We start from the raw sequence: 12,779 nt of genomic DNA, 5'->3' as shown, positions 1-12,779 counted from the left end.
CTCACAGACTCTTTCTCTCTCAAAGAAAGTATGCACCCGAGATCCTTGACCGAGCTCATATGCTTCAGTGCAATCCAGTCTGTATGCTAGTAGAAACTAATCATAAGTTGGATGCCTCTGGTCCTTCTGTTACTGGCCCCTTGGTGTATCGCAGTCCGGCCAGAGATCTTCAGTACCTTACCTTCACTCGACCAGACATTGCTTTCGTTGTTCAGCAGATCTATTTATTCATGCATAACCCTAAGGAGCCTCATCTTCATGCACTAAAGCACATTCTACGCTACATTATAAGCACTTTGGATCATGGTTTACAGCTTCACGTTTCACCCTGTTCTGATATTTGGGCCTATTTAGATGCAGATTGGGGAGGATGTCCTATTTCGTGCCGCTCGACCTCAGGATATTGTGTTTTTATAGGAGATAATCTCATATCTTGGTCCTTTAAGCGACAAGGGGTTATTGCATGATCCAGTGTAGAGCCGAAATATCGCAGCATTGCTAATACAGTTGCGGAGGGTTGTTGGGTTCGAAATTTGCTACATGAACTTGGTGTCCACCTACCAAATCCACTATTGTCTATTGTGACAATATTAGTTTGGTTTACATGATATCGAACCCTATTCAGCACCAGCATACGAAACACATCGAGATTGATATTCATTTTGTTCATGATTTGGTCACTCTGGGCGCCGTTCGAGTTTTTCATGTGCCCTTTTTTGCACAATATGTTGATATCTTCACCAAGGGACTTCCGACGCAACTCTTCAATGATTTCAAGTCCGGTTTAAACATTCACAATTCTCCTCCTGATAAAACTGTAGGGAAGGTTAGCATATATGTATTATTATGTATTTATATGTTTTTAGATTAGCCCATTATCTGTATTGGCCCATTTGGCATTTGTATTCTTTGCATTCATACGGATGTTTAATGAGAGATCAATCATGGGAAAATACCTAGCTTATCACTTTTTGAATTAAAGCGAGGATTCATGGAAATTAAAATATTCTTTGTAACATGGTGTCATAGTCGGAACATGAATCCTCAATCTCATTTATTAAGAGATATATACCATAATACAACAATCAATAGGGATAGACTATACAAGGTCGCATAAAAATAATACATGTGCCTATTTTTGAGGTAGCATTTAGTACAAGGACCAGACATGACATGATTGGACTGGACAAAACAAAAGAAACTGTTTGTATTATGTTTAGTAGAACTAGATTAGAATAAACCACAACATTAAAATTACTAATCTAACCTTATACAAAATATGAAATAACTAAGGTCCCGTTTGATAGTTGTTGGCCGAGAAAGTGTTGATTGAGAAAGCTCTGTCTCGGTAATAAATTCCGACTGAGTAAGAAACCATGTTGTTTGATTGTACATCTGACTAAATCTACTGACTGATGAAAAATGACTATTTTACCCTTGTACTCTATACAATGATGGATATAGTTTTCTAATAATTATAAAAACATTCAAATTGTCATACAAAATATAAATTACACACACATTATTTGAAATCCAAATAAAAATTGTAATCCATAACTTTATCTTTGAGATAAATATCAAACACAACAGCCTAAAATATAACCATTAATGGGTATATTCGGCACTCCATTTGAGCACATATGACACACATCTCATACATGTTATACATAGGGTTAAAATATGACCTACATATACTTTGTTAGAATGTTTACAATATGAATAGAATAATCATTTAAGCATTGATCAGCTAAAGGAATACAAGGCACATTTGGACCAAATCTTGACCCGAATATATAATTTCCATAAGATAAGAGCAACAACCAGTTTGACAAAGAAAATATATCACAACAACATTAGCATTTATCTACTAAAGGGGATCCGAGAATCATTAGCCACTAATCTAAACTCAAAGACATAACCGGAATAATATAAGAGGCAATAAGAGGTTTGACCCACCAAAAAAATACTATACTAAAATTTATGATGAGAAGGAATTCAAGACACGTTTTCTCCTAATCTTGACTTCAAAGACATGGTTTTTATAATATAAGACCAAGAACCGGTTAGACCCATGAGCATTTATCGACTAAAGGGAATCTAATGAGCATTTGCCCCTAATCTTTACTGAAAGACACAAATAATTTCCAAAATATATGCAAGAACTACTTTTGACTAATGCTTTGAATATCAATTTTGGTTCAAAAAGAGTTCAATACATAACTCTCTTAACAGGAAACATGAAGGGAACAACTAACAACAACAAAAATTAAAACTTGAAGCAAAAATCGGAACTTATTATCTCTCTCAACAACCAACGAATATTCAACAGCATAAATCGAAACTTTTACAGAAAGATTGGGGTTGATTATGGCAAAAATCGGAAGTTTTAGGGCAATGAGCTTTGATCGGTTGGAGAAGAAAAGAACATCAGAAGTGTACCTGATAGACGAGGAAGGAGGTTCAATCGGCGGTTGGAAGAGGAAGAAATGGTTCAATGTTGATTCTTGGTTGCTGAATAAGAAGAGTCGTTGAAAGGGAAGAAGAAAGGGCACCGATGGAAACTTTTCTCCTTTTCTAAGTCAGTTAATTTCCAACTTCTTTCCCAATTAGCTTTAGATTTCTGAATTAGACGCGCATAAAATGTTTATAAAACACATATAGCTGAACGAGTCAGCCAAAAAGGTATGAGCCGACTCAGTCAGACCAATATCAAACACAACCTAAGTTTCTAAAGAAAGAAAAAAAAATCCATCTATATCATATATAAAACAATCAGACTTTTATAAAGTTTTCAAACGAAACACGTTTCTTATCCTTTGTGGAGTGACTAGATGAGCTTGATTTTGAAATAACAAAATACATAGGTCTCGCTCTAATTTTGTAGGGCTTCTGAGTTCTTACAATTAAATATTGATGCAATCGCAGCTTGTTGATCTTCCAGTGTTTCTGGATTTAAAGGCATTGCACTTCAAAGTAGTCACCTATTCGATGAAGGCTTTCCTATTTGGCTATCTCTTCATTGTTTTCCACCATTCAAGCTTAGTGGCATGTTTTGGTTTTTTTAGCAACGAAGAATAAGGGTTCTAGAATTCAGTCAATCCCAAGTGATTAATCAAAATGTTTGGCGGACACACACACACACACACACACACACACACACATATATATATATATATATATATATATATAAGGGTTCAATTGAGAAAAAAAGGTTAAAAATGAGGGAATGAATCATAACCACTCATTTCGAATTTGCTGCTTAAGCGTTCTAGCGTACCAGGCAAAGATAACAGGTCATATTCATATATGAATACATATATGGATATTTATATATTCATATATGAATAGTTGTATTCATATATGAATACGTATATTCATATATGAATAAGTATAACGGAAATGGTTATTCATATATGAATATGGCATCAGTGGGTTGTAAGATTCATAAAATTCTTGAAAATTTTAAATTTTTAAACAACTCAAATTCCAACATTTGTTTACAAATTGTTTTCAAAATAAGTTTCACATCAGAGAAATCCCAAAATTGTAAAATAAAAACATGAGAAGGTGCACGATCACGCCTTCACCTTCCCGCGATCCATTGAGGTACCTGAAACACAATCCAAGACTGTAAGCCTAAAGCTTAGTGAGTTCCCCCAAAATACCAATACATAACAAATAGCACAAATATAATAATAGCATGCAATGGGTCCACAACTGTACAGACTGGATTACCCTTGAGCCCATAGCATAAGTCTGGCTTGTCCCACGGGCCCACGACTTATGTCTGGCTTGCTTGCCAGCCTGATCAGTCAACAGAACGAATATCGCTAAGCCCTTAGTACGAGTATGGCATGCCCTTCCCGTCCCTCAAATCGTATCTGGAATGCTCATGAGTCCTCAATATGAGTCTGTCACGCCCTCCCTGACCCTCAGCTCATATATGGCATACTCCAGGGTTTGTTGGCTATAGCATAAATCAGTACTACCTAATCCCGTCCACACCATATGTCGACATATAACAGAAAATATCATAAATAGATAAACATACAATTTACAGGTAGTCCTACAGATCTATCAGACTAGCATACACATCTATATCATACTCATCATATCATCAATATCAGGTTCTCAAACCAATGGGCCGACCTTGGTGCCTTCGACTCGAAAGTATAGTGAGGAAGACTCACCTCACAATGTCAAACTGAACTGAAACCTCCGACTGCCGACTCACCGAAACTCCCAAACTATCACAATAAACAAACACCCAATCAACAATTAGAATACCACTCTTGACTAAGGGCCCCCGACATAGGGTAATTGTCCATTTACCTTTTCTCTAATTGGGCCAAGGGCCAAGTCTAAAATTTTACATCCAAAAGGTCAAACTATTTCAAGGCCCATTATTGGCCCAATTTTCCAAATTGAGCCTAAACCCCTTATTGGGCCTCACCCAAAGACTTGGTCCTCCAATTAGCCCAAAAAACATTTGTCCAGATGGCCCATTAGGGCCCAAGCATCAAAGCCCACCAAACGACCCAATACCCGAAGCCCAAAGTAGCTAAACCCAACAGGCTGAGTATGCGGGGCATACTCAGTTGTACGCTTAGCGTACCCACCTTGACCAGAAAGCGTGACGCTGACCACCTACGCCCGATGTATGCCTTGGTACGCCTAGCGTACGTTATGGCCATGCAAATCTCCGTTAAGTTCTTAATACATCACGTCCAGACATCCCAAAGCTAGATCTACACCCAAATAGGTGCCCTAAACCATAAAGTTTCCAACTTTATGGTTATGCATGCCCAATAAGTCCCTAGACTCAAAACCCTTGCTTGTCTTAACCACTTAAGACCTTTATAACATGCATGCAACCACTAAATGGGCCAAGATAGCATTTTTATGACCTAAAATAACCTAAATCTCCAGAAAGGACGGATTCTTTGGTGTTAGAGTAGCTCAATTCATCAAGACCAACAATAGGGACTTGAGCACACATAAAACTTTCCATGCAAGATCTAAGGGAAAATACAAGTAAAGGTAAAAGCTTTTTACCTTCTAAAGCTTCCCAAGGAGATAAAGGTCTCAGATCCAAAGCTTGAATCCACACCAAGGCTCTTTAAGGAATCTCTTCTTCTTCTTCTTCTTCTTCTTCTCGACACCAAGAACCCTCACACACACAAGGCTAGGGTCTTGGAAAATGTCACAAAGATATGGAGGCTGAAAATGTTGGGAGAAATGAGTTATAAGGACACTTATATACCACCCAAACCCTAAATATTAGGATTTTCATCCAGACATGAGTACGCACAACGTACACAAGTGTGCGCCCTACGTACTAGGGCGCGCCCTAGTACGCTCAGTGTACCCTTATGTACACTTAGCGTACTCCTCTTGACCAGAATTATTAAAATTGCCATTAGGGCATCCCATGGCTACAACCTTCTATTCCCAAGGACTAGAAATGACAAAAATAATAATCAAGGAAGAATTTGAAAATACCTGAAAACCCGGGATGTTTCATGGGTGGTGGTGGAGGTGGCGATGGTTGGTGGTGGTTGGTTGCGGAGGTGGTGTTGGTGGTTGTAGCGGAGGTGGCGGTGGTGGATTTATATATCCTTTTATATATATATATATATATATATATATATATATATATATATATATATATATATATATATATATATATATATATATATAAGGATTCAGTTGAGAAAAAAGGTTAAGAATGATAGAATGAATCTTAACCACTCATTTCGAATTTGCCGCTTAAGCATTCTAGCGTACCAGGCGAACATAACAAGTCATATTCATATATGAATACGTATATGGATATTTATATATTCATATATGAATAAATATAACAAAAATAGTTATTCATATATGAATATGGCGGCAGTAGGTGATGGCGGAGGTGGGTGATGGTTGGTTGCGGAGGTGGTATTGGTGGTGGATTGTTGAGGTCGTGGTTGTGGCGGAGGTGGTGGTGGTGGTCTGTGGCGGTGGTTGGTGGCGATAGGGAGTTGGTGGATATATATATATATATATATATATATATATATATATATATATATATATATATATATATATATATATATATATATATATATATATATATATATATATACTTGTCAAAAGTTTGAAAACTTGAATTAAGAAAGATTATTAAGAAATTTAATTTAGAGCAAACTGATAATTTTAAAATATTAAATTCATGTATATAAATTAATTTACATTTTTTAAATTAGACACCGATATTATTTAATTTACATCAAATATATAAATATGCAATATAAATATAATGTCTAAACATAAATATTTTATTTAAAAGTGGTAATTTTTTATTACATAATAACTAATTAGAAAATCTAATAATTATTTTCAGTAAAAAAAATATTTGCTAAAAGAGCTATTTATTGTTGTGTGCGGACACACACACACATATATATATATATATATATATATATATATATATATATATATATATATATATATATATATATATATATATATATATATATATATATATATATATATATATATATATATATATATATATATATATATATATATATATTTGAAATTCTAAATGTTTTGGTTCTATGTATTTCCAATCGAAACCGATCCCACATTTTGTTACCTTTTGAATAGACAATTTTCAACAATGACACCTTACCACCCACTAAAGTTAAAAATAATAATCTTAAATGGATATGTGGTCTTATTGGCTTAAAATTTATGACTTAAATAAGTTGATTTTTAAAACTATGAACTTCATTGTTTATTTGGGTACTGAAGAAATTAAAAAATCGTATTAGCAATATAAGAATAATATTATAAACAATTAAACATGTTTTAAATCCTCTTTTGCTAATCCCGACAGAAATTAAGGTTATAAAAATACATTTCTAATGCTATTTTGTTATTGTTATATAACTTGAATGAGCTTTTTTTTAATGTGATCTTTTTATCGTATTGGCGTGGGTGTAAAGATACCTTCCACTGATATTATAATTCCGTAAAGTACTAATATAAAATAATTCCTTAAAGTATTCTCTTAATACTTTTCTTAAAATCAAGATTAATAAAGTATGGATAGACAGAGTGTTATATGAGTGTCCTAGTATAAACTTTAAAAAGTGGCATTTGGATCAAAGGATTCCATTAATTTTGGAATAAAATTCATTTCAATCCCTTATTTGGTTAATGTTGTTAGTTAAAGAGATGAGAGGAATTTCAATTCTTGAACGATTTAAGAGAATGTTTTATTGAAGACCTTAGAAATTATTTCCAACTTACCAATCCCACAAGTTATGCTTCATCTTGACCCCCACCAACTTAAATTCTTGATCAATACTCTTAATACTGATTACATTAAGACACATTCTACAACGAGCTTTTAAGAGATTGTAGTTTTCAATTCTTATTTTTTCAAGAAAAACTGAAATTAAAGAAAAGTTTATTCAATTGTACAAAGTTTTAATTTTTATTTTAAACAAAAAATATACAAAAACTACTTCAATTAACTTTCGAGAGATTTTAGTGTTTGGATTTTACGTAATTTCACTTTTAAATGATTCCAGTTAGTTTATAAAACATTTCCTCACAAATAAAAATTACAATTTTCAACTTAACGTTAGTTTTATCAAAACAGCTAAATCACTAACAAACAAACAAAAAAAATAATAGAAATAAATAAATAAATAATCCTGGTTGTTACAAGATTCCTCAACTTTCAAGAAAAGTTCACCAACAATCTTAGCATCCTATGATTCAACTTACGAAACTAGTCTCAATAAAGAACAAACATGTTTTCTCTTATGTCATTTTCAATGTTTTTATCTAAATACCCAATACCAAATAAATAAATAAATAAAGAACCATTCATACAAGACAAATGACATATTATCAACCATGAGTCACTTCACTTATTAGTTATTACAACTACTTCCTTACATCTAACAACAAGAATATCATATCTATTCAATATCCATCCATCAAATCCAAACCCACAAAACAAAGACCCAAATCATTTCAAAATATATACTAAAAAAAAAAACTCAATTTTTTTCATTTTCCCAAATATAAATCCTAACAATTATCTCTCATAATAAGGTGGTCCCAAAAGGATTGTTGGTATGAGGATGGGCCCCGTTATTGACCGGGAATTGACCAAACCCAGAATCGAAAAAAGGGTTGGGTGGGGCCGGGCCCATCATGAGGTTCGGTTGGTACGGACCGAATGGGTTCGGGTTAGGGTTAGGGTTAGGGTTAGGCAGGTGGTAGGGTGTGAGTTGACCGGGTGGGGCACCAAATGGGTCGGGTGTGTCAAACGGGTTTGGAGCGGGTGAGCCGTAAACGGGTTGTTGTGAGGCTCTATATGCTCCTTCATCGTATAAGCTGTTGAGTGTAAGCGAGTCTAATCCACCAGCCTGATCAATCAAAATAATGACAAGGAAACAATTAAGGAAGGATTTGAGGGAATGGGAATCAGAGATTCCATTCCGTTGTATTTAAGAAAGAGTTGAAGAGTTACCAATTGTCTGTCTTGAATTGAAGAGATATTGGTGGAAGGAGTGGTGACTAAAGCAAGTTCCCAACCAGTTGGATCAAAATCTTTTGATTGAAAACCAGATGTTGTATCTACATGGAGAAAAACAAAATGCAAATTATTAATAAAAGGAAATAGTAATTTCTTTTTTTTTTAATAAAGAAATTTGGTAAAATTTACCAGATGGAATAATGGCAAGAGCCAATGCATTGGTTTCCTCAATAGCCGATCCATTAGGCAATGGATCATCAAAATTCAATCCCTAAACAAATATCATTATTATTATTATTCCTTTATTAAAAAGTAAAAACCATTTAAATTTTCAGAATTAATAAAAAAAATTAATTACCAGTAAATCATCCGGGTCCCGGCTGTTAAAAGTAGGTTGGGGAGGTGGAGGTGGAGGTGGCTCATGAACATGATTTGAAGCTAAAAAGTCATTTATTGGGACTGCTTTAATTTCATCACTTGTTGAATATGTTTCTTCTTCTTCATGTTTATCTTCTTCTTCTGCTTCTGCTTCTGGTTTATATGTCAACATAAGTCTTTCTGGGTATTCCTGAATATATCATATAAATAACAAAATATTTTTAATTATCAAAATAAAAGAAAAAAGTTTTTATTAAAAAGTTATTAAAATTTTGATACTCACTAATGTCTGAGTTGGCCCGGAGACCAACCTTGGTGCCTCTCTTATGTACTCTTCCATAGTTGCAAGAAAGGATTGTGGAGGCTGGAAAACAAGATAAAAGACTAATTATGTTCAAATTACCAAAATACCCTTTTTTAACAAAAAGAAGCAAGGGGCATTAGAGTAAAAACTATACCTCTCTGAGAACAGGAAACTGGAAATTTCTAGCAAGCTCCAATCTTTTGCAGACATCATAAAAATCAGAAAGGCTTCCAGCCTGAATAAATTTAATCAAAAATTAAAATTATGCATCAAAAATTAAAAACTTTTGCAATTAAAAATTTTCATTTTTTATTTAAAGTACCTGTTGACCTGCTCTTTTATATATATCAAGGGCTTTGATGGCTTCATGTCTTGGCATCTCAAAAAACTAGATAAATAAAGTGAAAAAAAAGCAAATAAATAAACATCATGGTGATATTTAATTACTTCATAAAAACAGTGACATTTAATTATTTAATTAATTACCTTATCAATAAGATTGATAATTCCATCATTAACAGCACAATAGATTTTAAAACTTTCTTTTAGTACCAAAGCCAGAGCATATTGTATCAAATAATTTCCAACAGCTGCTCCTTCAGGCTGTAAAACACACAAAATAGCAACATACTTTTTATAAATTCAAATTACAACTTATTATTTATACAAATATATAAAATTTTATATAAAAAAAAACATACCCTGCATCCCATAAGTCGATAGAGTAATTGCTGTAAAGCAGGAAGTTGTTCCAATAATTCTTCACTTTCTAAATCCCTTGTTCTGCTATAACCCTGCACTTATTATTATTATTATTATTAATATTATTAAATAAGATAATAATAAAATGTAAAAAAAATATATATATACCTTATTTTCTTGACCTTGAGCAAGTCTTGGGATTTTTTCAGCTTCAATATCATATTTCAAAACTCTAAAACATTCAAGTCTTTCTTCTAAGAAAAGTCCATATGTACGTACCCAAGCAGAACAATCCCAAGCTGTAAAATTTTATAAAAATAAAAATCAAGAACTACTTAAAACATTTTAAAGATTCGAATTATAAGTTGAAAACAGATCAAAAAAGATACCAATAGGGCTTGAATCATCTTTGAAATTAGCAAGTTGAAGAACACGCCCTCTTTGTTGAAAATTTACAAGTTCTTCCCTGAAAGTTGGATCACCTTCCCTTAGTGTCCTATGGATGACTATCAGTGTTTTTAAAGCCACCTGATAAGAAACAAAAAGTTTTAGATGCAGAGAATTGCGAAGTACTTTCATTGATTTGTTTATGATGACATGATTAACCTGATTCATTAAGTAGAAGAAGAGAATTGCATGGATGTTGTAACGAAAATCAGTTATTACATATGGTTCGATGTAATAGTTGAAGCATAGTAAGAGTAAACCCTATTAATGGAATCTATAGCCATGATTCAAGTTATGTAAATGAAAACGAAATCAATACAGGGAGATTTTCAGAAAACCCTAACTTCGCAATCAACGACAACAAAGAGGAAATTTTGAAAACATTACCGTCCAATTACGAGTTTTAGCCAATCTCCTTGCTAGGGCATGTAAACAGTATTGTACATCCGCTCGAGGACGAACAGCAGAAGTATACGCCAAAATTTCTGGAAAAATAAAACCGACATGTTCAACATTATGCCATGGAAATGATACGAATCGTTGATTGGGGAAACAGAAGATGAAATCACTCACTTCTGATGTGTCTCTCTTTGGGTGGGCACTCAACATGATTGGTAGCTTTAACGATCGCAACATCCACATCCTAAATAACACACAAAATCCAAACCCTATTTATAGATAGAATCATAGAACGATAGATACACGAAATTTGTTTGAACGATTGCGAAGAAATATAGGGGGGAAAAACCTTGAAATCGCTATTGACGTGGGCTAATCCGACTTTGGTTTGATCTTTGAGAGCACCATAGGCTTTCCGCCATGTTTGCATAGTACCCATCTTATCTCGATTGATCGAACGGTGTTACAGATAGATCGCCAAGTATTTCGATCGATTTTCGGACAAAGAATTACAGACTTTGAACAGACCTTTCTTCTCTCTTGTGACAAGGAATCCAAAGAAGACAACTGCACATCGAACAGCAAAATTAGGCTGTTACTATTCTCTCTCTCTCTTCTCTCTCTCTCTCTCTCTCTCTCTCTCTCTCTCTCTCTCTCCCTTTTTCTGTATATTCGAATACTTTATTTGTGATTGTGGCGAATGTGGTCAACTTGGTTGGCTATGGCGGCCACCGTCATCATGATCGGGTCTTTTTTTTTATTCTTTTTTAGATAATATATTTGTATATCATTTTGACATTTTTATATAATATTGGGATTTTTGTGTTTATTTATTTATTTTTAAGAATGTGTTTATTTATTTTACTGATATCATAGCATGTGTTTTGTTTATTAAGATGATTCTTCTTACATGTGCGTATCGTGGTAAGAAATTAACTTTATTTGATCTTTGATACTTTGGGTTAGATTTTGAAAATCTTTTTGAAGATTGGATGATGAATTCTAAGATAATGTTTGATGTTGTGTAATATAAATATGGATTAAATGATTATTTTGTTGAAATTAAAATGAGTATTTTTGTTTAGTGGTAATAATAGGACTGGATAGGCAAAGAATATAATTGCTAACATGTTGGACTATTTATGTAATTGGTTAAGTTTATAAGGTATAATTATTATTACCTTAAGGTTTGCCTAAATGACTAATTAAGTCTCATATTTACGTCTTACATTAACTATATGTATATCTTATATTAACTAATAGGATTAATTGTAATGACAAAGACAGTAGGGGCCTAATGTGGATTTCCAAATAGATGCACTTCATAAATATGCGATCAATTTTGACATAACGTTGTTCTTGATTTTTCTCACCATAATAACACTCTAACAATCTTAATTGAACGTCTAATCCTCTTCATCATAAGAGTACATCGTCTTGGTAAATCATTGATCATAAGGTAGTGAAGACGGAGGGATTAACATCATTCTCCACCGGGTAAATTCTTATCTTGATCATCATTCTATCACTATGAAATTGTCTTGAATTGGTTGAGAAATCGATCAATGTGGCCATTAATTCTCTACATGGACATTAATTCTCTACATTACAAACTTTAAAAACAAATAGAAGAGCAAGAGTGCACCATAGATGCAATTCTCATTGAGAGTGAGAGTTTGATTGTAACACGTGTTTTCTTGAATGGACCAGTTGATGATATAAAGGAGTCAAAAGCATGGTTTTTAAGGAAAACCATATGTCACGACGTGACATGAAGGGTGTCACGACGTAGCATGACAATTGAAGATCGCCTGCTTCTGATGGGTGTCACAACGTGACATGAAGAATGTCATGACGTTGTGAACGTTACAACCAAGTCCATGATTTTTTTAGGGTTTCTTCCATATTTAAAGTCGTTAACTCATTATCTAGGGCGTCCTTTTTTGCATCCAACTTCCTTTAACATAACCCTAGCCCCCATTTCATGTTTGTGAGCTTGTTTGATTG

At 33.6% G+C, this 12,779-nt stretch overlaps 1 protein-coding gene across 1 annotated transcript; it reads right to left on the bottom strand.

Annotated features, from left to right (window-relative positions):
- Nucleotides 1-7,883: 7,883 nt before the first annotated feature.
- On the bottom strand, nt 7,884-11,432 carry LOC111881446 (putative clathrin assembly protein At2g01600). The gene is made up of 14 exons (XM_023877840.3): nt 11,122-11,432; nt 10,947-11,016; nt 10,761-10,858; nt 10,316-10,454; nt 10,095-10,225; nt 9,926-10,018; nt 9,711-9,827; nt 9,547-9,612; nt 9,379-9,459; nt 9,204-9,284; nt 8,901-9,110; nt 8,732-8,813; nt 8,537-8,643; nt 7,884-8,432 (listed from the first exon to the last, which is right to left on the bottom strand). The coding sequence occupies exons 1-14, from the start codon at nt 11,209-11,211 to the stop codon at nt 8,106-8,108; spliced, it is 1,692 nt and encodes a 563-aa protein (XP_023733608.1). The 5' UTR covers nt 11,212-11,432; the 3' UTR covers nt 7,884-8,105.
- Between the last annotated feature and the right edge of the window lie 1,347 nt (nt 11,433-12,779).

The sequence above is a fragment of the Lactuca sativa genome, chromosome 8, assembly GCF_002870075.4.
Source record: "Lactuca sativa cultivar Salinas chromosome 8, Lsat_Salinas_v11, whole genome shotgun sequence".
Classification (NCBI taxonomy): Eukaryota; Viridiplantae; Streptophyta; class Magnoliopsida; order Asterales; family Asteraceae; genus Lactuca; species Lactuca sativa.
This window is presented reverse-complemented; position numbering and strand designations above follow the sequence as displayed.

Coding starts and splice junctions, on each gene's coding strand:
- LOC111881446 (XM_023877840.3), bottom strand. CDS start 11,211: ATGGGTACTATGCAAACATGGCGGAAAGCCTATGGTGCTCTCAAAGAT. Junction 9,828..9,925: donor ATCGACTTATGGGATGCAGG/GTATGTTTTTTT, acceptor TGTGTTTTACAG/CCTGAAGGAGCAGCTGTTGG. Junction 9,285..9,378: donor AGTTTCCTGTTCTCAGAGAG/GTATAGTTTTTA, acceptor CTTGTTTTCCAG/CCTCCACAATCCTTTCTTGC.